Source organism: Zingiber officinale, chromosome 5A, assembly GCF_018446385.1.
Source record: "Zingiber officinale cultivar Zhangliang chromosome 5A, Zo_v1.1, whole genome shotgun sequence".
In the NCBI taxonomy this organism is placed as follows: domain Eukaryota; kingdom Viridiplantae; phylum Streptophyta; class Magnoliopsida; order Zingiberales; family Zingiberaceae; genus Zingiber; species Zingiber officinale.
The window spans coordinates 34,000,523-34,025,042 of NC_055994.1; the positions used below are offsets into that span (position 1 = coordinate 34,000,523).

At 36.2% G+C, this 24,520-nt stretch overlaps 1 protein-coding gene across 2 annotated transcripts; it reads right to left on the minus strand.

The window, feature by feature from the left end:
- Positions 1-212: 212 nt before the first annotated feature.
- Positions 213-23,738, minus strand: LOC121980419 (tRNA-specific adenosine deaminase TAD2-like). Of its 2 annotated transcripts, none has more exons than XM_042532447.1 (8): positions 23,302-23,738; positions 9,037-9,090; positions 5,526-5,563; positions 4,626-4,692; positions 1,637-1,796; positions 1,461-1,554; positions 818-918; positions 213-361 (listed from the first exon to the last, which is right to left on the minus strand). In XM_042532447.1, the coding sequence occupies exons 2-8, from the start codon at positions 9,055-9,057 to the stop codon at positions 315-317; spliced, it is 528 nt and encodes a 175-aa protein (XP_042388381.1). In that variant the 5' UTR covers positions 9,058-9,090; positions 23,302-23,738; the 3' UTR covers positions 213-314. The 2 variants fall into 2 exon arrangements, with proteins under 2 accessions (XP_042388381.1, XP_042388380.1); XM_042532446.1 differs by having other exon boundaries at positions 9,037-9,099.
- Between the last annotated feature and the right edge of the window lie 782 nt (positions 23,739-24,520).

The following is a 24,520-nucleotide window of genomic DNA, read 5'->3' on the forward strand; positions in this document are numbered from 1 at the left end:
TGACCCTGAGACGGATTGACGAGGGCGCTGGAGGCGAACGTATTCACCTTTTACCACCATCTATGATCAAGGTGAATTGGTTTCCTATGATTCTAGAAATTTCGATAGCAACATTCCGCCCATGAATTTATTACCAAAATTACAAGAGTAAAACTTTAAAAGCTGAAATTTTCAATCGTCGTTTCAAAATGGCTGCAGCAATAAAAACACACTAAAGGTGGATACCAAATAATATAAAGGAGTGTCTGTTGCCTCAACAAACCACCAACCGTATAGATGGAGTTGAATTAATTTTGATGAGATGAAAAAGAAATTTATCCAGTGGATGGACAGATGCGAACTGGTCGATGAGGTTTTGGAGCTGCAATAAATAGAATATCAGTGAGCATCAGTATGATAACGTCAATAGGAGAAAGCGATCTGAACAAGTAATGATTTTAACAGCAAAAGGAAGCAGGGAGGACAATTTGTTGCCTATAAAAATCATGATACCAAATAGTGAAAGATATACTGAATGTTAGATGTGAAAAAGAAATAATGAATCTTCTGATAATCTCAAACAACAAAACAAGTTCATAGATCAGTTCATTAGATAGGAAATGACTATCAGAAATTGCATCCAATTCCGCTAACATGAGGTCGAGTGTTCCAGGATTTCAATTATAGCATTGATAAATACAGATAAAATTATTCAAAAAATAAATGGGTTCACATAATATATAATGATTGATTGATGCAACAAAGTTGATTGTCAAGAGATTCAAATAAAGCATATATGGACAATATTAAATAAGAAAAGTATATTGGTGGGAGTTACCATTTGGATTTCCTTGTTCATAGAAACATCTAAAAAGAGCAACAGCCTCATCTGCCATAACTCCTCCTTTACATTCAAAGCCCTTGGCCGGTAAAGCACCTCTACGAGTAAAGAGAACTATGAGCTTGGCTCAAAAAAACTTGAAAATGATTTACACTAAAATAAAGGGGGAAACATGAAAATAATGGCTACGAAATATTCATGGAAGGTAAATTATAGAGAAATAGACACGGGTTTATCAATGAGCACTAAGACATGCTTAATTACTTCAATGACCTCTTCAACAAGCCAAGAAATATAAAGCCGATACGTACTACATAGATGAGAAATTTAACTGCACCATGCATTTTTTCCTAGTTTGTTTTGTTAAATTCTCATATCTCTATGTCCAAAGAAGCTTCAAACCATTGGGATGGCAGAACACAGATGAGAAGTCTAAGAAAATTACTTTTTCATCAAAAATAAGAAAAGAGCGTAAGCAAGGGCTCAAAACAAAAGAAAGCACTAGGCAGACTTGTAATTAACTTTGCAAGTTCCTCTTGCCCTCTATACAAGATATATAGAATTGTCATGGAGTTCGACCATATGATGTTTAAATTTCATTGTTTCTTTAAGGGGGAAAAGGATCAATTTAAAAGTAAACCTTGGCAATTTCTTAGTGATCTCATGAAGGGATAAAATAGATCCACAGCCTCCGAACTTGTCATTAGCACAGCCATAAAATACTTTCCTTATGCCTATATGAAAGCCATTAAGAGGAACAAATAACAGTGCAGTAACTGAAAGTACAAAAATCCAAACAGGGTATCTTTAGCGAACCAAGAATGGACAAGGCTGTTGCACACATGATGCATGGTTCACAGGTAACATAAAGATCGCATTCCGACAATCTATTTGCAACTTCCAATTGATTAAAACCAATCTTTTGCCACTCTTCAAGCAAAGTATCGATAGCTTCCATTTCTGCATGTCTAGTAGCCTGAATATACAAGGGAAAAACACCGGCATCAACGTTCATCCAATTAAACAGCCTAATTTACAAGGCATATGAAAATATTTTAAGCCTTTAGCCATGTTGAGTTGGGCAAGTGAAATATGTCTAATGGCAATTAACTAATCATTGCAAGGATGGAACATAACACTGACAAACTTTGCAGGATAAGAGCAAACTATTTGTTTCACTTCCCTACGGATAAACAATTCCAGTGAGGAATACATGACTAGCATAGAAGAGTGACAAGTATATAGGAAAGCATCTATTAGAAGAATCCTAAAAAATAGAATTGGACTAATACTTTTTCTCCATTTTCTTTAGCAAAAAAAAAAAAAAGAGTAGGAAAATAAAGACAAAGAAACCATATTCTGCTACAGTTCTTCTATGTATTACATCCATTAGATTTGGGTGAAAATTTTGTTTTCAATAATAAAAGGCAGTCCGATGCAGGAAGCTCTGCCAATGCGAGGTCCTGTCGAAAAGTCTATTGTATGCAGTCGTACCTGCTTTGCAAAAGGTTGTTTCCGATACTCGAACTCTGACCTCTAGGTCACACGACAACAATTTTACCATTGCGCCAAGGTTTCCCTTCTTCATAAATAATAGAGCTCAATTCATCCTTGAAAAAAAAAATTCAAATCTACTTTTTCAATTATGGTAGAGTTTTTACTTTGGAGTAAGGAAAGAGGTAGAGAAACTTAAAATTTTAAATTATATATATATATATATAGAGAGAGAGAGAGAGAGAGAGAGAGAGAGAGCGAGAGAGCTTATATGCTCCCTAACTCTCGTTGCATGACACTATGCAGTGCTCCGTCAATTTTTTTTTATTTTTACTGTAGCAGTGCCTCATCAGCATTAAAAAAAGCCTAAACTATTTTCCACGTTATAGAAGCTATGATTTCGTAGCTGCTACAACATGGTTAGACAACAAACCAGAACGTTGTAGCAGCTATGAAACCGTAGCGACTATGTATCAAGACCAGAGTGTTGTAGTAGCTACGATTTTGTAACTGTTGTACAACATGGTTAACACTATAATGTTGTAGTGGCTACGATTTCGTAGCTGCTACAATGTGGTTAGACTAGAACATTGTAGCAGCTACGAAATCGTAGCTACTAACAACGTGGTAGGACCACAAACAAGAACGTTATAGCAGTTACGATTCCGTAGCTACTACAACACTGTATCTGCTAATTCTGACGGGGCGCTGCTATAGTAGAAAAATTAAAAAATAGTGACGAAGGACTGCTACAGTGAAAATCGAGCACAATCGCAATCAGGGAGCATATCATCTCTCTCTCTCTATATATATATATATATAGAGAGAGAGAGAGAGCTGATATGCTCCCCGACTCTTGTTACATGACTATGCACGATTTTCACGGTAGCAGTGCTCCGTCAAATTTTTTTATTTTTCTACTGTAAGTAGTGCCTCATCAGCATTAAAAAAAATCTAAACTATTTTCCACGTTGTAGCAGCTACGATTTCGTTCCTCCCTCTAAAAGTAACATTGAAAACTCTACTTCTTACTTTCCCACTAAGGAAACTAAAATAAGAAAAATATTTTTCAATCCTTTTCATATAAGTTTATTCTCTGTCCTCTTTTTTTCCTAACTGTTTCCTTTCATAGAAGAAAACAAAACCTAAAAGAATATGAAATTGATCAGCAAAGTATGCAAACAGGTTTGGTTCATTTTGTTACACTTGGCTATTAAAAACCATGAGTAGACTTCTAAGCGATGTAAAACAAGTAGAAATATTGATTACTACAAATACTGTCTGTCACTTTCTTTAAAAACCCACTCAACGACACTATTTTTCACAAGTACACAACTAATTTAATGATTTATGGGAATCCAAGATCCAATGTAAGACCTTTGTCGATGCCAACAAACAATTTCTCGGTAGAATCAAGCTTCTTCTAGTAAGATGGTTCTAATTCTTTTCTCAAATAAATCTTCACAACATAAAATCTAACGAGGGTGAAAGATCAGGAACTAAATTGGTAGCCATATGATGTCAACTCAACATTTATCATATTATTTATGCTATGATATGTTTGAGATACTTAGATTTTGTAAAGAGCATTTATTTGCCCAAAGAATTCAAAAGTAGTGACTAACTGACTTTAATTTCACATCCATAAGGAAAAATTTTCTTCTCCGATGCTGCTATTCATATAACTAAAAAAAATGCCACTATTTATCCAGCTTCTACATATTTCTCTTATCTTGGGCAGAAGTAAAAATAGGAAGAGGATGTGTGTTTCTGATTGACAAATAAATTGGCATGGTATGGAAATAATGCGAAAGCATAGATTAACCTCTTACACATCAAGATCTACATGATCAGAAGTGAAGGTATCAATTAGGTAGCAAATGGAATTCACTAAATTAGTTAATTACACATGTTAAAGATGTGAAGGGTGAATGATTGTACATTTTAATTAGTGTTCATATATCAGCAATTGAGGGTTATCCTTGAAAGGGGGAGGGAGCAAATGTAGTAATTTTTATTAAGTTGAACAACAGAAAGTAACTACTAAAGTTTCAAAACAAATTAACTTGTAATCCTTGAAAGGATATGCCACACGTATGATACTACAAACAGTAAGAGGCTTGTAAGAACTCTAGGTAATGGATGTAGCTTCTGGAACACTTGTGGCACCTTTTAACTCAAATAAAATTTGAAAGGACGTGAAACTACATAGCAGATTTGAGTTACAGTTTCAGTAAATGTAGCAAGCTAGTAACATCAATCAGAGAAAAAGAAAACAAAAGAAAAGGAGTAGAATAGATCTGAGACATACATTCCTTGTTGCAGAGGTATGGTTGCTACCTGAAGAGATAACTTCTCCATCCTTCACTACAACACACCTAATGGAACAAAAATTCTAAATAACAGAACAGGGTGCCTAAAACAACAGGTATTCCAAGTAAATGTTATCATGGTTATGATGTTACATTGCAACTTGTCATCAAATATTGAGATGATAAAATTGGAATGCATCCAAAAGTATCCAAGGAACAACGATAGTACTCAACATCAGACTATCCAGAAATTGGAAAACATACACAAATGTATCCAAGGAACAACAATTATAGTCAACATCAGCTGCCTTAAAATATAAGCATGTGGCTGTACAGAAAAGAAGTGTAAAGGTGTAACAAGAAAAACCCCTACAATCACAAAAGCTTCTAGAATCATGTCTTATTTACATTAATAATTGCACCCTACCTTAATATATTCTGAGTTCCAGAAAACAAGTCTAACAAACCAAACACAGTTTGACACAAAATTCAAAAACACACAACACCACCTTAACAATTAAAAGTAGAGTTATCCTTCAAATATGATAACAAAGCTCCACCTAGTGGGATAAGGCTTGGTTGTTATTGTATATGATGACAAGGATCTAGTTTGGACACTAGCCTTAAATGGTATTAGAAAAAAATGACTAAAGAACAAAATGGAACTTCAAGTGCATGATCTTTTTAAGTGGCAAACAATTCGTCAACAATAATTAGTAGAGTTTCCTAAGGAACACTCCAAGTAAAAATGACTAGAGGACTTATTGGATATCTAACATAATTATGGCATAAATCACTACTAAGAAAGGGAAATGATAATTGATAACAAGATGAACCATCCACTGAGTCAAAAGAATTAACAGGTAAACAAACATCACACAGAGAAACACTATACTTACCCAACTGGAACTTCTAGCTTTTCCAGTGCAAGCCTAGCCTGATGAATTAAGAGAACCAAAAAAATGAGCATCATATTTGTAGTATGAGAAAAAGTAAGTCTATAAGATAGCAAAAAATATCCAGTCACTCAAAATAGCACTTAAGTCTTTCTTGTGGTGTTTTTGCCAGATTGAGAGGACCGGAAAATGGATGAATGAATGAGCCGATGGATATTGTTTAATCTATTCTTCCACTCATTCATTGAGATAAATGAATGAATGGAATGACTAGTTTATTCCTCCATCAATTCACCCATTCAGTTGGAGTAAAAATTGAAGGATAACTAAAATTGAAATAATCATAATAATAATAGCCTCCTCTCCGTAGCTCCTTTCTGGTGTTCTCTCATTTCATCCAACCAACTTCCAAATACTCCCAACTCTCTTTCAATTTGTAAACATAAACATTTAATTAGTTTGAGAATAATTTGTGCGGCCTTGTGGCATATGATGTAATCTGGAAACTAATCAATGATTAACAATTAAAACAATAAGTAAGGTAAGACAAGACCATTCCACTGTGGTTGAATTTCATGCAGCCACGCGCATCAAACAAATTTCTGGGCTGCAACAAAATAAGTTCTGGAAAATATAGAAAACACAACTCTATCAAGCATGTAGCAACTTATTAGTTTTAGGCTCCGCTTGTTTTGTGTAACATGTTTTCTTAAGAAATATTATTCATTTTCCAGTCTTTGGTACAATGTAATAGATAGTCAAAGAAAATATTGAAATTTTGGAGGCAAATGAGTTTATCTCAACGTGAGTGGAAATCATTTTCCTTCCCCAATGGACAACCCTCTGCTCTAATTAGTAAACCTTATCTGCATTCCACTCTCTACCATTGTCTGTGAGGCCTCCACTCTCATCCTTGAATCTTTTGAAGCCGTACATGAGCCTTCGACCAACTAATCTTATCCTTCATGTAAATAAGTGGCTAAATATTGTTTCATTTATCCTTCCACTTGTTTCCTGTGAGAATTGTTAAATATTGTTCCAAGGATGTTTAAATATTGTTTAGTCATACTTCTACTTTTTTACTTAAAGGATATGGTTGAGTGACGATATATGTGACTTGCATGACTCGTCCGGTCGTGCTCAGCTCACTTGGTTGGAACACCTATATCATTCATACCCACCCAATCGTGCTTGCCTAATATGCCTAAATCGAGCGACCCTTCCCTGTCATTCAACCCACTCAGTAATCCACCTCTTAGACCAACAGTCAACCCACCTGATTGGACTCATCAAACTAGCTGACGCAACTAATCTAGCTAACTCAACCCATTCAAGATAAGCAGGTTCTTAGCCATCTCCAACATAGACAAACCCCTCCTCAGCCCTTCACCCTCATCCGTAAGTTCACCCTTATTAGAAAAAGGGGAAAATATTTCATCTATGTGTGAAACAAACGATGTGTTAGTGTGATTTCAAAACACATACAAAAACTATGTGCGCAAAGAAAAATCGTAGAAATGTAATAAACTAAGAGAATATAAGGATAAATAAATTGCACGAATCGAAAATCTAACTTGTCTTCTTGATATTATTTAAGGGCCTTAGAGGTTTTAGACAATGTGAAATGAAGAAATCAACCAATGTTGTCGACAAAGTCAAGTATTGTTAATGGTTGTTGATTGTAAAATGAAATCAAATAAAATAAAATTGAGGGTAAAAAGATATGTAAAAAAAATAATATAATATAAACCTCCTATGTCCACCCAAAGTGAGTGTACTGGAAATTAATAAATCAGAATCTTTAAACTTCAACTTATTCAACCTGATTCATCCATTCTCCAACCCAAGAGATGAAAGAATGGATACATGAGTTCATGTGTCCTCTCATTCATCCATACTTCGACTTATCCATCCAATCAACCATCTAGTGGTGAATTTTTTTTGGAGCTATGGGCTTCTTCAGGTTATGTTATGTTGGCTTGAGATGCATTCATGTTCAGAAAAGGAATGAGGTACAAACACACGTTCAAGTACAAAACTATATTTTTTGGTGCGACTAAAATGTATCATTCTAGTTATCCATTAATGGGGATATAGTATCAGCATGGACAAATATTACTATTTCATGTTGACAAGGTTTCAAATGGCATCAACCAAGACATGGTCAATCGTGGCTGACATCGTCCAAAGCCAACAAAGACAAGAAGATTCTCTTGCCACACCTCACCCTTTGATTCCAATGATCAATGGGTAAAAGGAGCAAGGAGGGGAAGCGTAGAAGCACCAATAAATGGTAATTGGCCCAAATAGGAAGATTTTCTTTCCATGGCTAATACTTCAATTGTGTGTCATTCATAGGGAAAGGAGATGAAACACTAACAAGTGAGGGGAAGGGAAGCGAAAATGCACCAACCGGAGCACAAGCAATAGCAAAGAAGAGTGCAAAGAAGAGTGATAAAAACATCAGAGAAACCAAGATATATCCATATCTTGTAACTATACCTGTTCAAATTTCAAATGTTTACAAGGTTATGTTTATGGACATGAGAAGAAATTAATTCAAATATTAGATATCTTGGAAGAACTATTTAATATGTAATTATAAAGTTATAAGATTAAGCTTAGTAGCATGCTATAAGAATCAATGCTCTCAATACACTCATTTTGATATTAAAAAGGTATATTCGTTAATTGAATGCTTCTTATATTTTTGTAATTTATTGCTTTTAAATTTTCATCAAATTGATTTTATAATTCGTCTAGGCTTATATTTTGTAGTAAACAATGCTTCATGGTAAACAAGCTAAATAAAAGGAAATTATAAAACCAAAAATCATTTGTGTTCATCTAGGTGTGCTTTAAAGAGTGACCAAGCATGCCAATTGTCGACACGACAAGGTACTGAAAATGTCATGTTCTGATTAACAATTGAAACGTTGACACCTAGCAATATTTTAAACCTTGGATACAAGAAAATAAAGCATAAAAAGTGAAATTTATGTTGAACAACTAAATTGACATCAATGCAATTATGCAAACACTCATTCACATGACAGCAGGTTAAAGCACTATATATAGAACATAACCTAGTAGGTATACAGTCTTGATAAATGTATCCACAAAAGAACTTACAGAGAAAGAAACAATCATAGAGTTCATGACTTTAATAATACAATAAAGAATGAACTAATCATGACAACATTAGGGCCATTGCTCATAAGATAAATAGAAGGCCAATCAAATTTCATCTTATGAAACATAATTTTCATGCAGGGGAAGTGTGATGGCAACCTAGAAACAGAATTTTTTATTTCATACACCTGATCCACATTCAAACTTATGTCTTATATATATATAGGGTCATATTTTCCTTTCTCGCAATGATCAACTAACCTGCAATTTCTTGGAAAGAAAATGTAAAAGATAAAGAAGGATATATCTCAAAAGGAAACAATATATGAGCAATTTCAAATTACATCTCAGAAAGATGAATTTTTTAAAGAATTAAGATAACCTGCTCAAGGGCAAGCTCCATAAATCTCAGTTCAGCTAGGGAATGTCCAGTTTCCTGTGCCATCTAACAGCAAAACGTGGCATTGTAATTCACAGAAAACTAGATTTAAAAAAACATCAATAACCTTTAACTTAAGCAAGGAAAATATTCTAAAATCCCAATGACCTAAAACATTCTTACTGAAATATAATTTAGATGCATAGGCAACATAATTTGCTTGAAATATGAACTGTGCAATCAAACAACTCATAGTATATTTTAATATATGAACTTTGCCTGAAAAGAGCCTACATAACAAATGATCCTCCCTATCTGAATCACATAACAACTAAGTCACCCTGAATTGACTAGCCTGGACCATCTTAATCACTCAAACCATCATGCCCAACCCGTCCAATATGCAAGACACCTGAATTGACCAACTAAATATTGGTCCACCTAACCCAACTAGATTAAGTGGCTCGCCTAGACCGCCCAACCCATTCAGACCATTTGCCGCCTGAGTCACCCAACCTAATTGGCCCACTTAGCTCAGCCCCAAAACGTCCTGCTCATTTGGACCGTCTAAGCCACACCTTTATTTGAAGATCAAATAAGAAGCTACAGAAGGAATCAGCGGCGCCTTTATAACACTCAACAAGCAGCAAGACGAATTGGGCATCAACTTACTGGTGGAGGAACCACAAGATATACCCTTGAACAACAACTGGAACCAGAAGCTCAGTTACAACTTTCAATGCAAGAGCGAGCATCCATAGTACCTGCAGAGATACAATATCATTCTAGAAGAGATGACGCACATCATCGGGTTTATGTGCACAGATCAGAAGAAGCAATACTGGTAACAGATAATCACCAGGTTGATAGAAACTTCATTCAAGAAGAAAGCTTTGCTCATTTACAAAGAAGCCGCATGCAATACATCCACCTGGGGGTGCTCCAGGTACGTATTCAAATCCTACACAGGCAATATGAAGGAACCATGGCGTTGGTAGTCTTTAGAGATAACCGATGGCAAGGAGACCAAGCTATCCTAGCAACAATGGAAGTAGACCTGACACGAGGAAGTCAAAAGATCTATGTGATCCCAGAAGTTATGATGACTATTGGGGATTTCTACAGAAACATTCAGATTTCCATTCTTACAAGAGGATATGAAGCTTGGCAAAATAGCGAAGCTAATTTGCTAATTACCAGAGGTATGGTAGGAAGGCTTTCTAACACACCTAATGTTGGATTTGCCTATGAAGTGCAGGGAGTTGTGGACTATTTAACCTCTCATGGTGTAAATGCTCTCCCTGGACGAAGATTGTCAACAAGAAGTTTACAAGGGTTAAATTGGGTAATAAACCCAACTCAAATTTCAATGCCAATGCAACCTGTGGAGGTAAATAGTCAAACCATGATGGACGGAAGAATTTCGCTGAGTTTCAATAACTATACTGCTGCTCCAACACCAGAACAACCAAAATATAATGACAAGGATGAAGAGATACTAGCAGTTTTGATAGAAACAAAACCAGGAGTCTATGTTTATTACGATGGGGAAGCTGATGATTACTGCAAGGAGCAAAAATCAAAATATAAAACAGGAAGATGGGATACTCTAGGACAACCTAGTGGAAAATTTGATTATTATGTCAATTATGATATCCTAGAAATTCCTCCTTTTCCAGAATTTCCTCCTACGGGATGGGACGACGAAGATGGTGAGACAAAAAACTCACAAAAGGAAGAATCCATAGTCGCAAGTGAAAGGCAATCGGAGGGATCTAAACATCTCAGCAAGTCATGCAGCAGTCATAGAACCTTATGGCCGAGATTTAATCCACACCGGCCTACGAATTGAAATCCCATACGGATACTATGGGAGATTGGCATCAAGATCAGGCCTAGCTTGGAAAACTAGAATTGAAGTTGGGGGTGGAGTCATTGACTCTGATTATAGAGGAGAAGTTCAAGTACTTCTATTCAATCGAACTAACCTCCCGATTTATATTTCTCAGCAGCAGAAGATAGCTCAACTAATACTTGAAAAAATAGTCATCCCGGAGGTTTATGAAGTTCCTCATCTTAGTCACACAGAAAGAGGAAACAAAGGATTCGGATCAACTGAAGCCCAAAATCAGATAACTATGATCCCAGAGAAGGACCAAGCTTTTACTTCACAAGACCCACGGTATTTTACTTGACAAGATATATTTGCCCTCTTAATGCCCAAGGAAACAACAGCAGTCCTTGTTCAAGATGATTCATTCCTAAGTAATTTCGAGCAAGACCATGCAGTGGATACAAGCTCAGGGGCCGCTGTACCACGGTCCATGGACCCTACTCTTAATTATCGGGATCTTGATGATTCTTATTTGGATTATATACAATATTTATCCGCTCTTAGTGGGCAGCAACCACCACAATGGGATACTTATCCTGATTCTGAAGATAACTGGACCAACCCATTTGCAAGCGAAGGTGGTGGGAGGCAAGAGGCATTTATTCAATTAAACCCTCAAGAATGCACCAAATTCATCGAACTAGTCGCTGCCAATGTAGAAATGGAGTATCCTTGTTTAAGAAGGTTAGTGGAAGAAGTATCACCAGCCACAGAGCAGATTTATTCTACTAGCACTGTGATATCCCCATATCGCCCTCCTACAGATACAGCTATGGGTCCCCCGGGATATCCCCTAGCTGATGATTTAGCAAGAAATCCTCCGGCTTTTCAGCCTATCTATGAACAGCAGCCGCCAAAAGCTAAATTCAAGGGAGGAATGAATAATGAGTTATGGACGCTCCCCTCTGCACAGCAGCAAAGTGGTGCATTATTTGTAATCCCGGAACAGCTAAATCTTTTTGATGATGCTTTCTCAAGATGGGAGTCTATAACAAAAAATTTTGTGGCGTCACAATCATTTTCAGATACAAAGGAGAAGGTTGAATTTATCGAGAACCTCTTCGGTGAAATAGAAAAAATTACGTGGATCCAATGGCGAATGACATATGCAACAGAATACGATTCCTTGATAACAATTAGTGAAGGCCGAGAAGGAACTCAAAATGTGTTATCCCAGATGAGAAGGGTATTTTTAGCAGAAGACCCAACCCAAGGATCTACCGAAATACAAAATTCTGCCTATAGGGATCTTGAAAAACTCTCCTGTGACAAAGTGAAAAATATAATTCAGTACATCAATGATTACATGAGATTAGCTGCTAAAACGGGACGGTTATATGCAGGACCAGAATTATCAGAAAAATTCTGGCTTAAGATGCCCGGAGATCTTGGAAACAGGATTAAAGCAGCTTTTGAAACAAAACACCCTGGCCTACGGTAGGAGTGTTACCCAGAGTCATCTTTGCTCACAAGTTCCTAGAACAAGAATGTAAGGATGCGGCATTTAAAAGATCATTGAAAGACCTTACGTTCTGTAGTCAGATTCCTATTCCAGGCTATTATCAGAAATCCGGAACAAGGAAGATGGGTGTGCGACAATCCAGTACCTATAAAGGTAAACCCCAGAGCTCTCATGCAAGAATTGAAAAAAGAAAGCATTTACTAAGAAATAAAAAATGTAAATGCTACTTGTGCGGACAAGAAGGGCACTTCGCAAGAGATTGCCCTAATGAGAAAAGGAATGTAAAAAGAGTGGCAATATTTGAGCAGCTGGATCTTCCAGAAGATTGTGATATACTCTCAGTACAAGAAGGAGAAGCTCAGAGTGATGCTATTTTTAGCCTATCTGAAGGAGAAGATAGTATATATGAGTTACATCAATCCCTTCAAACTCTTCAAATAAACTCCATATATATGCTTGGCCTAGAGGATGGGGGTTATCGACAACAGATTCGGTTATCAGAAGAACAATCAAATTGCTTACATCAATGGAAGCACAACGAAAGGATATTTGCCCCTCAATCCCATATGTGCACATGTTGCAAGCGAGCAACTCTACAAAGAGCAAGGATACATTGTCCTGAGTGTCTTCTTATAGTATGCAACCTTTACGGGCCATACTACTTCAATAAAGAGGTACCACTTACTCCCGCTCCTGCTACACCATTCAATCCTAATAATCTTATATATGAGCAACGAAACTATATTATATGGTATGAAGAAGAAATAAAAAGGTTGCAAGAAGAGGTCAAATACTATAAGTCTCAACTGGAAGCGATACAATTGGAACAAAAACTGCAGAAGGACTTCCATGACCTAGAAGAAGAAGAAACAGCCAACATGTTAATAGAAGAAGTAGTAGCTTCTAATCCAAGCCCCAGGTTGGTAAAAAACATGTTATATAACCTAACAGTTGAAATAGACATTCCAGGGATTTCAAAATTCAAATTGAAAGCAATATTGGACACTGGAGCTACAACTTGTTGCGTAGATCAACGATCAGTACCTAAAGAATCTCTAGAACAAAATACATTTATAGTAAGCTTCAGTGGAGTTAATTCTCAGCAAACGGCAAAAATGAAGATGAAAAATGGCCGAATGATTATTGGTGATAATATTTTCAGAATCCCTTATACCTATAGCTTTCCAATGACTTTGGGAGATAATATACAATTTATCATCGGATGCAACTTCATAAGAACCATGCACGGAGGACTCAGAATTGAAGGAAATACGGTAACGTTTTATAAAAATCTTACAACCATTAACACGTTACCCTCTGTAAATACAGCTATTGAAGAATTGGAGCTGGATGAGGAAGAATATATCCAAATAAAGGAAATGGTTCACATCTCAGTTGGGGCAAGAAATCAATCCTTTGAGCAAAAATTTAGTCCTCTTCTACAAAAATTAAAGGATCAAGGGATAATTGGGGAGAACCCCTTGCAACACTGGCAGAAGAATCAGATTGTATGTCAATTGAATATCAAAAATCCAGAATTCATTATAGAAGACCGACCATTGAAACACTTAACTCCTATACAAAAGGAAGCCTTCACAAAGCATGTTAAAGCCTTACTGGATTTGGGGATAATTCGACCTAGCAAGAGCCGACATCGAACGACTGCCATAATCGTGAATTCCGGAACAACTATTGACCCCATTACAAAAGAAGAAAAGAAAGGAAAAAAAGACTGGTATTTAATTACAAGCGTCTTAATGATATCACACATAAAGACCAATACAGTCTACCGGGTATCAATACCATCCTAAAGAAGGTCGGTAACAGTTGTATTTTCTCTAAATTTGATTTAAAAAGCGGTTTCCACCAGGTTGTCATGCATCCTGATTCAATTGAATGGACTGCATTTTGGGTCCCTGATGGTTTATATGAATGGCTGGTCATGCCCTTTGGACTCAAAAACGCACCAGCAGTTTTTTAAAGAATGATGGACGCATGCTTTAGAGGTACAGAAGATTTCATTGTTGTTTAAATAGATGATATCCTAGTATTTTCTCCGGATGAAAGGAGTCATGAACAACATCTTCAAAGGATGCTGAGCATTTGCCAGAAGAATGGATTAATCTTGAGCCCTACGAAGATGAAAATTGCAGTCCCTGAAATTGAGTTCTTAGGGGCTATTATTGGAAATTGCAGAATTAAACTTCAACCCCATGTAATTTCAAAGATTGCGGACTTCAATGATAATGAGCTCAAGACAACCAAAGGAATGAGATCATGGCTAGGACTCCTGAATTATGCCAGGAATTACATACCTAACTTAGGTAAACTACTTGGGCCTTTATATGCTAAGACATCCCCAAATGGAGAGAGAAAATTAAATCAGCAAGACTGGGATCTGATTCATCAACTCAAGACTAAGGTACGGCAGTTACCAGACCTTGAAATACCTTCACCAGAATGCTATATGATTCTAGAAGTAGACGGGTGTATGGACGGTTAGGGTGGTATTTGTAAATGGAAAAAGAAAAAATTTGACCCAGTCTCCTCGAAAAAGATTTGTGCTTATCCTAGTGGCAAGTTTAACCCACCGAAATCCACAATAGATGCTGAGTTATATGCTGTTATGAACCCTATGGAAGCACTAAAAATCTATTTCCTGGATAAAGATGAACTTCTGATTAGAACAGACTGCCAGGCAATTATAAGTTTTTTTTGGGAAAACGGCAAATCATAAACCCTCTAGGGTTCGATGGATTTCTTTTACTTCTGAATGTTTCTGTAGAAATCCCCAATAGTCATCATAACTTCTGGGATCACATAGATCATTTGACTTCCTGGTGTCAGGTCTACTTCCATTGTTGCTAGGATAGCTTGGTCTCCTTGCCATCGGTTATCTCTAAAGACTACCAACGCCATGGTTCCTTCATATTGCCTGTGTAGGATTTGAATACGTACCTGGAGCACCCCCAGGTGGATGTATTGCATGCGGCTTCTTTGTAAATGAGCAAAGCTTTCTTCTTGAATGAAGTTTCTATCAACCTGGTGATTATCTGTTACCAGTATTGCTTCTTCTGATCTGTGCACATAAACCCGATGATGTGCGTCATCTCTTCTAGAATGATATAGTACCTCTGCAGGTACTATGGATGCTTGCTCTTGCATTGAAGGTTGTAACTGGGCTTCTGGTTCCAGTTGTTGTTCAAGGGTATATCTTGTGATTCCTCCACCAGTAAGTTGACGCTCAATTCGTCTTGCTGCTTGTTGAGTGTTATAAAGGCGCCGCTGATTCCTTCTGTAGCTTCTTATTTGATCTTCAAATAAAGGTGTAGTAGCTACCTGTTGTTCAATTCTGGTGGTGGCCATGTACCTTTTAATTTTTCCTGCTCCTGTTTTAGGATTTTATATGGATCCTTAAATACCCTTAACTTTCCTGGTTTTTCCTTGGTTTTAGAAGGGCCAAGAGATAGATTTTGAAGTTTAGAAATTAAGTCTCGGGGGAGAGGAGTGTTTTGTCTTCGAAGCTCCTGTTGGATTTCTCTTAAGGTTTCAGCTATTTGGATAAGTAAATGGATTTTGGTGTTGTTTTGCTTAATAATAGTAGTGATTCCAGGCGTTACACCTTGAAAATCACTGGGTTTAGCAAATCAAATAGAAGGGGTTTCTATGGTTCAGTGATTGAAACAGCTTCTCGATAAGAAATAGTACAAAGGTGCTCATAAAAATTTATCAGAACTTACAGGGACTCTTGTTCTTCAGGCGAGGGCAGTTCCTTCCCAGAGAATCTCATACAGATGTGCCCTTGACTTCTTTAGGCCTCCTTACCTTTCTTTATCAAGTTAGGATCTATCCTTTTGCTTCTTAGGGTTGCATAATACCAACAAGCTTAGAGAACTAGAGTATGACAAGCTCTGATACCAAGAGAGAGTGGCGAGTGGAAGTGTGGAAATTAGGAAATTGATAAGTTTGCACCTTACAAGCCAGAGAGAGTGGCGAGTGGAAGTGTGGAAATTAGGAAATTGATAAGTTTGCACCTTACAAGCTACCTCAAGTAGGATTTGAGTGAACGCTCAATGTCCTGCAAGAGGTTCAATTCCTATTCTTATAACAAACGTCGGATGCGCCTTGGGCCCCATCGTCACGTTTGTTGATAAGAAGGAATCTTTAGTACAGACTCCATTTTACAACTAGTGGAGCATCTACTTTAGAAAAGTAATGCAGACTCAACTTTACAGCTAGTGGAGCATCTACTTTAGAAAAGTAGTGCATTATTTGATAGGACAACACTACTTTATACAAAGCAGCGCGAATCTTTGGGTCCACCATGCTTATACTTTAAAGTTGCCCATTCTGGTTGCACAATGCTGAAGGAGATACTCAGCATATGAAAGTTGATTGTCGATCGTTCATGCCATTCGACTTGCTAGCCTGCCTAACCTACCCCAAGGACTCACTAGTTTTGAGCTCACAAGTTTAGTGCTAGGACTTGAGGATAAGGTTTGATGCTCATGAGTTGGTTAGGAGGGTCGCTGAGGCTTTAGAATCAAAGATAGGTATTGTTTGTGAGAATAATGGGTGAATATTTAATGTAGCAATAAAAATAACTAAACTCATTGAAAAAAAATATATATTATAAGAACGAAAGAGGATTCGAAAAAAGGGATCTTACCCCTTTTAATAGACCAATTATTTGTAAAAAATGACTTGATTGCTAAAAAAACTAGGAAACTTTCTAAATAAAAATGACTTTCTTTTAAGACTTTCAAATTCTAGAATTTTCTATACTCCACTATGACTATGTCATCCTCCTTTATCAAAAAGAACTCGACTATGTCAATTAGGGGAACAAAATGATTTGTCAAGTCTTGCGATGCCAAGTATAGGTACAAAACAAGTGATCAAGAGGTGCCTTAATAGGCGATGGTTCTAACACCTCTTGTTGGATCTTAGCGAATAAGTCAATCGTTGTATAGTAGTTCCGCTTTTGTGATCCATGTGTCTTCTATGTTTGGGAGTACTTTCTAGTGGACTAAGGGAGTGCTTGGTTGGAGGGATTGGAAGTGAGGAATGGGAATGGGAATGGGGATGGGATTGAAAGTTAGTGTTTGGTTTGGGGTATTGATGGTGGGCCCCACAGATTCAAACCCTCAAATATGAGATTGGGTCATTACCAAGTAAAATGGGGGGAATGGGAATGGTGGGTCCCATGGATTCAAAACTCCCTATTCCCATTCTTTACTTCAATGAATCACATTCCTATTCCCATTCCCTTCCGCAAACCAAGCGCCCCCTAAGTATTTTTATGCGTCCATGAGAAACTCGTACTATCTATGTGTCAATGAACCTCTCAATCATATAGATTGGCACTGACAAAGGAGGAAGACACAGTAGCAAAAGTACCACATGTGAACAAATCGAAAGATAAAAAAAGGATCTCATTACAAAATATCAGACCCTCTATACTGAAAAATAAACTAATATTTAATTTATGTGGTACCTCAATAATATAAGCAATAGGACCAATTTTCTCACATTATGAAAAGCACTAGTGGGGCAAGAACAATGTTTCTTGTGGGAGTTTTTAAAACCCACTTAATGCGGATGTAGATAACAATGTAATCTCCTATACTGTATTACTTTTGTCTAGGAAATACATCTTTATGAATTTCCTAAAGATCATTACTCAATGAAAATTTTAAATTAATATCAATATATATATCTCAAATATGCTTAGAAAAGATCTATGTTGACTCGAAAAGGTGGAAAGTGATAGGTAAGAAAATAACTAGTCATAAAACTAAACTAGCTAGGTGACAAGCTTTAGACCCATAGATGGCCTCAAATGGATTTTACCCACAAAATGATTTATAAAATTGTAATAAGCAAACTCAACAATGGGTAAAATAGAATCCACCCAAGCAAAATATAATTAATACCCTCAGTTTGACCATTGGTTTGAGTATAAAATGCAAATAAAAATTTAAAACGTCCTAAAAAGTTTCTATGGTCTTTTAAGCATAGCAAACAAATTTGATATTTTCACACATACCTCTATACATTTCTAATTCCTCATGAGACATGGAAAAATAAATGATGAATTTTGTATCCTTAAATTGTTCTTTAAGGAGATTGTTTGATATAGGTAATTTTTGCAATCAAACAATCTCCTTAAAGAACAATTTAAGGATACAAAATTCATCATTTATTTTTCCACGTCTCATGAGGAATTAGGAGTGTATAAAAGCATGTGTTTTGTTTGGTTATCTTAGTTGTCTAGCACATATGGCATTGTGAGACAACCATATAGCTAGGTCTCATTTTAAAGATGATCAATAAAACTTGTCCAAAATCTGGGCGGGTATTATCGAAAACATATCATGAGATCCTAGCTCATAATTCTAATATTAAAAAGTCCCTATGTAATGTTAGATGTCTTCCCTTAAATAGATCACCATCCTTAATTACAAAACCAACCAAGTTATGACGATTTCCATCTCGAATGTCTAGAATCTCAAAGTCATAACTTGTAAGGTACTCATTGTTTAGGCATTCAAATTCTATCGCAATAGTTTTCATCTTGTGCAGTGTGGCTACAACTCGATTCAATTCGGCTTGTTATCTTTCCTTAATTGGAGTTTTAAGATAAAAGTGTACTCTTGGAGGAACTCAGCTCATCTAACATGTTTGGAGATCAATTTTGTTTGTGATTAGATATAACTAAGCGCCTTATAGTCAAAGTGCAATATAAATTTGTTCGATAATAAGTAGCATGACCAAGGCATCAATGCCTTAGAGCTTAGATAATAGCATAAAATCCTTTATCACATGTGGAATGACATGTTGATTCTTATTGAATTTCTTGCTAAAGAAGGCAATGGTGTACCCTTCTTGCTAAAGTACCTCTAATTTCTATCCTAAATGCATCACATGCACCCTCACTTTAAAACCAGAATGTCTAAGGAGCACCCTAACGACAAAGACAGAAGACTTAGGTGGCGTTTGATTCTCTCCTAGGAATCGGAATGAGAATGGGTATCATAGTATTGTGGAATGGAAATGGGTATGAGTTTGGGTATCATTCTTAAAAATAATGTTTGGTTAGTTGAATATTTTCAATCGGAATGAACCTAAATTTCCTTTTTTACCCTTAGAGGAAAATAAGAGGAAAAATTATATGGAAGAGAAAGTTGAATGTGAGAGAAACATATGATGAGAGAGAAAGTGTGATGAGAGAGTGTAATGGGAAAAATGAAAAGAGAGAAAGTGTGATGAGAGAAAATGAGGAGAGAGGGCGTGATAAGAGAGATTGAGAAAGAAAAAGTATGATGAGAGAGAAAGTGTGCTGAGAGAGAAAGAGTGATGGGAAAAAATGAAGAGAGAGAAAGTATGATGAGAAAATATAATGAGAGAGAAAGTGTGATGGGAAAAAAATGAAGAGAGAGAAAGTGTGATGAGAGAAAATGGGGATAGAGAGTGTGATGGAAGAGAATGAAGAGAGAAAAAGTGTGATAAGAGAAAATATGGAGAGAGAGTATGGTAAGAGAGATTGAGGAGAGAGAAAGTATGATGAGAGATAAAGTATGATGAAAAATGAGGAGAGAATGAAGAGAGAGAAAATAATGAGAGATAGTGTGTGATGAGAGAGAATACAGAGAGAAAATGGTAGAAATTGTGTGATGAGAGAGAATGAGGAGAGAGAAAATATGTTGAGAGAGAAAGTGTGATGATAAAATGAGGAGCGAGAAAGTATGATGAGAGAGAACAAGGAGAGAGAGAGTGAAACGAAAAAAAAATTGAACAAATATATTAAGGGTATTTTCGTCCAAAACTTAATTCTTATTCTCATTCCATCAAAACCCAAGGGAGGGGGTGGGTTTCATCCATACCCAAGTTTTTGGGTTTCATTTCAAAATCTTGATTCTATTCCCATTAACCAAATACAAGATTTGAGAATGAATCCATTCCCTCGTTCCCAAACTTCTAAACCAAACGCCACCTTAGTCATCCTTTCTTTAATTTATTGAATGTTAAGACCCAACTTAAACTGCCAAAGTTCCTATTAAAATGCTTATAAAAGGTCACAAAGACGTGAAAGATTTTAGCCTCTTGAAAGATATGGGGTTTTGTTCAATCCTTGATTGCTCTAATTTTGTCAAGATCTATTGAAATGTCCTTTGCGGAAATAATAAACCCAAGGAAGAAAATCTGAGTTTATGAGAAGAAGCACTTCTTAAGGTTGACAAATAGCTACTCAGTCTGAAGGATCTCAAGAACTAAACGGATGTGTTTGAGGTTGGTGTTATATACTTTATTGTAAATCAAGATGTTATCAAAATACAGTATTAAAAAAATTCATATATACAATTTTAGAACTTGATTCATTTTACCATGAATGTGCTTAGGGCATCTGAGAGCCTAAAGGTATAACTATCTATTCATATAATCTATTCTTTGTTTTAAAAGCAATTTTCACTCATCGCCTACTCTAATATGAATTTTGATGATGCCCGCTATGTGGGTCAATCTTAGAGAACCATTTGGCTCCATCCATCAAGTCGAGTATGCCATCAAATCACATTAGGTTCCCTTTGACAATGATTTTGTTGATAGAATGACAGTTAATGCACATTCTCCAATAGTTATCCTTTTTATGTTAGTAATGCAAGAATGTCACAAGGGCTCATATTTTCTCTAATAAAGTCTTTCTGTCCTTCGATTTTTCTATTTAGTTCAATAACTTTAGGATATACATGTCTTGATGTGGAAGGTTTGACAAATATAATCCTCAAATAAGGTCTATTACTTATTGAATTGTGCAACAAGGTGGTAATTCATAAGATAACTCTTTAGAAGTTGTATAAAATACTTATCTAAGATTTTCTTTAACTTAGTGGATGGTCTTCTGGTGAGACATTGGTCCAGCCTTAAGGTCCTAGGCTAGTAAAGCTACTACCACTTCTGAGTCCTTTTCCTTTTTTATTTTAATTGAGACTATGTAAGAAAATAAAGGGACTACCTCGAAGGTTGGGCGGAAGGCTAGGCGGACCAAGGTCTTGGTTCAACTAGGTTAGGCTGGACTAGTAGCAAATTGACATTTTGTCCACTGTATTTAAAGACGTAGGTATTTTTTTCTCTAGTAGTGAGTTGCATTTTCTCCCTAGTGAGTTGTGTAGAGGTTGTAAAGCCAACGTCTACCAAGGATGATATGAGCAATGTTCATGGGGAGGATACCAAACTAAATTTTATCAGTAAGGGTTCATCTCAATAGGGATCAAGAACCTCTACATGACTGAGAGGGAAGTTTGATCTACCCACATTATATGAATTCAAGTGATAGAGACTCGACTGAGGTTTTGCATGGGTTGGATTCTAAAAATTGTTTTTGTGGAAACTATATTAATGGAACTTTTACTATCTATGACAAGTTTGCATGTTCTATTTTTGCACTTTACAAAAGTATGGAAAATACTAACATGCTTCCATGTATCATCAATCATGTGGATAGGATGAGCAATAATACATAGTCCTATAGTTTCTCCCTCACCTCCTTTAATTTATAGGATTTGTTTTGGGGCTCAATTTAGTTAGCATTTCCCAAAGCTAGAGAGTACTTCATGTCCAAGATCGTGCTCAAGCTCTATGGATAAGACTCTACATGAGCATTTCAATGTTGTGTGACCCTTGTTGTGATAATTATAACATTATATGTTTAGGTTCATGCTAGAATTAGGATAAAATTTCTAAATCCTTCTTTGGCTTTGTGGGTTGGCCTCTATTGTTGGATGACAATTCAAGGATGGGTTGAGTTAACAAATTTTTTGGATTGAGGTGTCCTCCTATAAGATGGTGTAGTTCTAGCAAATAGAATCCATCGGTATGTAGAGACTTTAATAATTTGCTCAAGTTTTAGCCATATGGTTCAGTTCTTCTAATGAGTCGAAGAAAATAATTTGTCATCAATAAAGTGAATAAGGACAACTCTAGGCCCTTGTCTAGCTTTGTTGTGCATATGGTGTTCCTCAACTATACTTAGGTATTCCGTTATACTTAAGGATGACTGTTTCAAATTTATTTACTTACTTTAATCTCTAAAGTGTATAGGCACTTTTTTTTTGTTTTTCTTCCTTTCGTTTTATTTTATTTCGTTTTGATTGGCCTGAATGCTTTCTCAAAAAAAATTAGGATTTCTAGTGAGAATTTTGGGTACATTGAGTTCATTCAATAGAATCATGTCTACAAATTAAAGAAAAACATTAACCTTGATTAACTAGCCGAGGAATGCATTAGGATCATACCTATTATAAAAGGTAAGGGTGCCCACCTTAACATATTCAGTTGATGTCTCTTTTTTCTTGCTTAAGCTTGTGTCGATGGTGGTATTCAAAAAGATAATCGTCATCATCTCTAGTAATGGGTCAAGGGTCGTGATACAAATTACATCTAGGTGAAATTCATAGATGCATGTTTTTTGAATGATATAATATTAGACTTTTTTTCTTTAACAATATCACCTAATTTGCTAGTAACTCATTCTTTAAATTTTTCTTAGTCCACTTGAGCTCTTAGGGTTTTAAGCATGTTTCAAAGTTGTGGCATCTGGTTCAAAGAATCTCATACCTATTATTTCTCTCTCGTAATGGAATTCAACAGTCCTGTTGAGAGTTGACAAATAAGAAAATTTATAAAATTTGTAACGCTAGTACACTGAGAGTACAGATAAAGAACTAAGGTGATTTTTTTCAAGGATAATTTAAAATGTATGACAAGAAACCAAAGCTAAACGACCTTCCTCCCTTTTTGTGGTAAGGAAAGAAAACTAAGGTTTTGTGAAAAAAAAAAAAAGGTAAATGAAAAAAGTCGACAAGCAACTAGAACTAAATAGAAGTAATTTTCAAATGGGAAATGGTGTTACCAGGGTAATGCGAGTCTATTATATTATGTTGTTAAGGTTTGTCGATCCAGTGTCTCCAGGGAGGCGATTAACGTCCGGGAGGTGTGCCGGGCGTCGTTGATCGGCTGCCAGGTGTCCGTGTTGATGTATCGCGGGAGGTTGAAGGAGGCGGCAGCCCGTCTGTGCTGGTTGCCGGTGCTTGCAGGGAAGGAATAAACTGTGGCGACGAAGTGAGCGGTGTTGCTGGTATACGAAGGCGACCAGGTCGGTGGCTTCGTTAGGCGGAAGGGTGGCAGGAAGTCGGGTGGCTCTGTAGATCGGAGGACTCCGATTCGTGGCGCCCGGTCGTGGACGACCGCGGGGAGGTGGCGCAGACAGCGGCGTCTCTTGGCAGCGGCGTGCGGGAAGAAATAGGAACGAGTCGAAGTCTGTTAGGGGCTGTTACAACACTAACTGGGCGAGTCAAAATGACCCGAACCGGCAACCCGACGAAGGCTTAGGACTAGGATTTTTTTTTTTTTTTTTTTTTTTACCGGGGTGATGCAACGATTAAGATATAGGATGGTGTCTCATGAGATATTAGAATTGAGAATATTTTTTTTATCTGGTCATCTATATTAATGATTAATAGTCATTTATGATTTATTTTTTTTATGTTGATCTAAAAATGATTAACAGAGTCATTGGATGAGCGAATAGTCTTTTGTCATGAAATTAAAAATTTTAGATTGGTACAGATTAAAAGTTTTTTTTAATTATGTTGAAGTTATCCGAATTAATCCGAGTTTATTTAAATTTAGAGTTTAGAAATTTTTTAACTTAATTTTAATTTTAAAAAATAAAATTTATGTACAAAACTATAAGGGTGTGTTTGGTTCAAGTTATCAAATATAACCTTGGTTATGTGATTACATGATAATCACATAACCAAGGTTATAAGGAATAAAACATAACCTAATATTGTTTGGTTCAATCATAAATAATGTAATAAAAACTTATTTGTTTGGAGATTTTAATACAGGGTCATCTCAAAGTTTTATGAGGCCCTAGGCAAAAAGAAAAAAAAATCTTTAATAATATTTTTTAAAAAGAAAATTTTTTTTATTTTTTTTCATTTAGATTTGGGATCGACAACGACAGATTTAATTTTTTTAAAAAAATCAAATTTTAAAATTCTCAAGATTGATGACTATTTTTATTTAATAATATTTCAAAATTTGATTATTATCGATATAAATAT

Coding starts and splice junctions, on each gene's coding strand:
- LOC121980419 (XM_042532446.1), bottom strand. CDS start 9,099: ATGGCACAGGAAACTGGACATTCCCTAGCTGAACTGAGATTTATGGAG. Junction 5,564..9,036: donor TGGAGCTTGCCCTTGAGCAG/GTTATCTTAATT, acceptor TTAATTCATCAG/GCTAGGCTTGCACTGGAAAA. Junction 4,693..5,525: donor AAGCTAGAAGTTCCAGTTGG/GTAAGTATAGTG, acceptor TTGTTCCATTAG/GTGTGTTGTAGTGAAGGATG.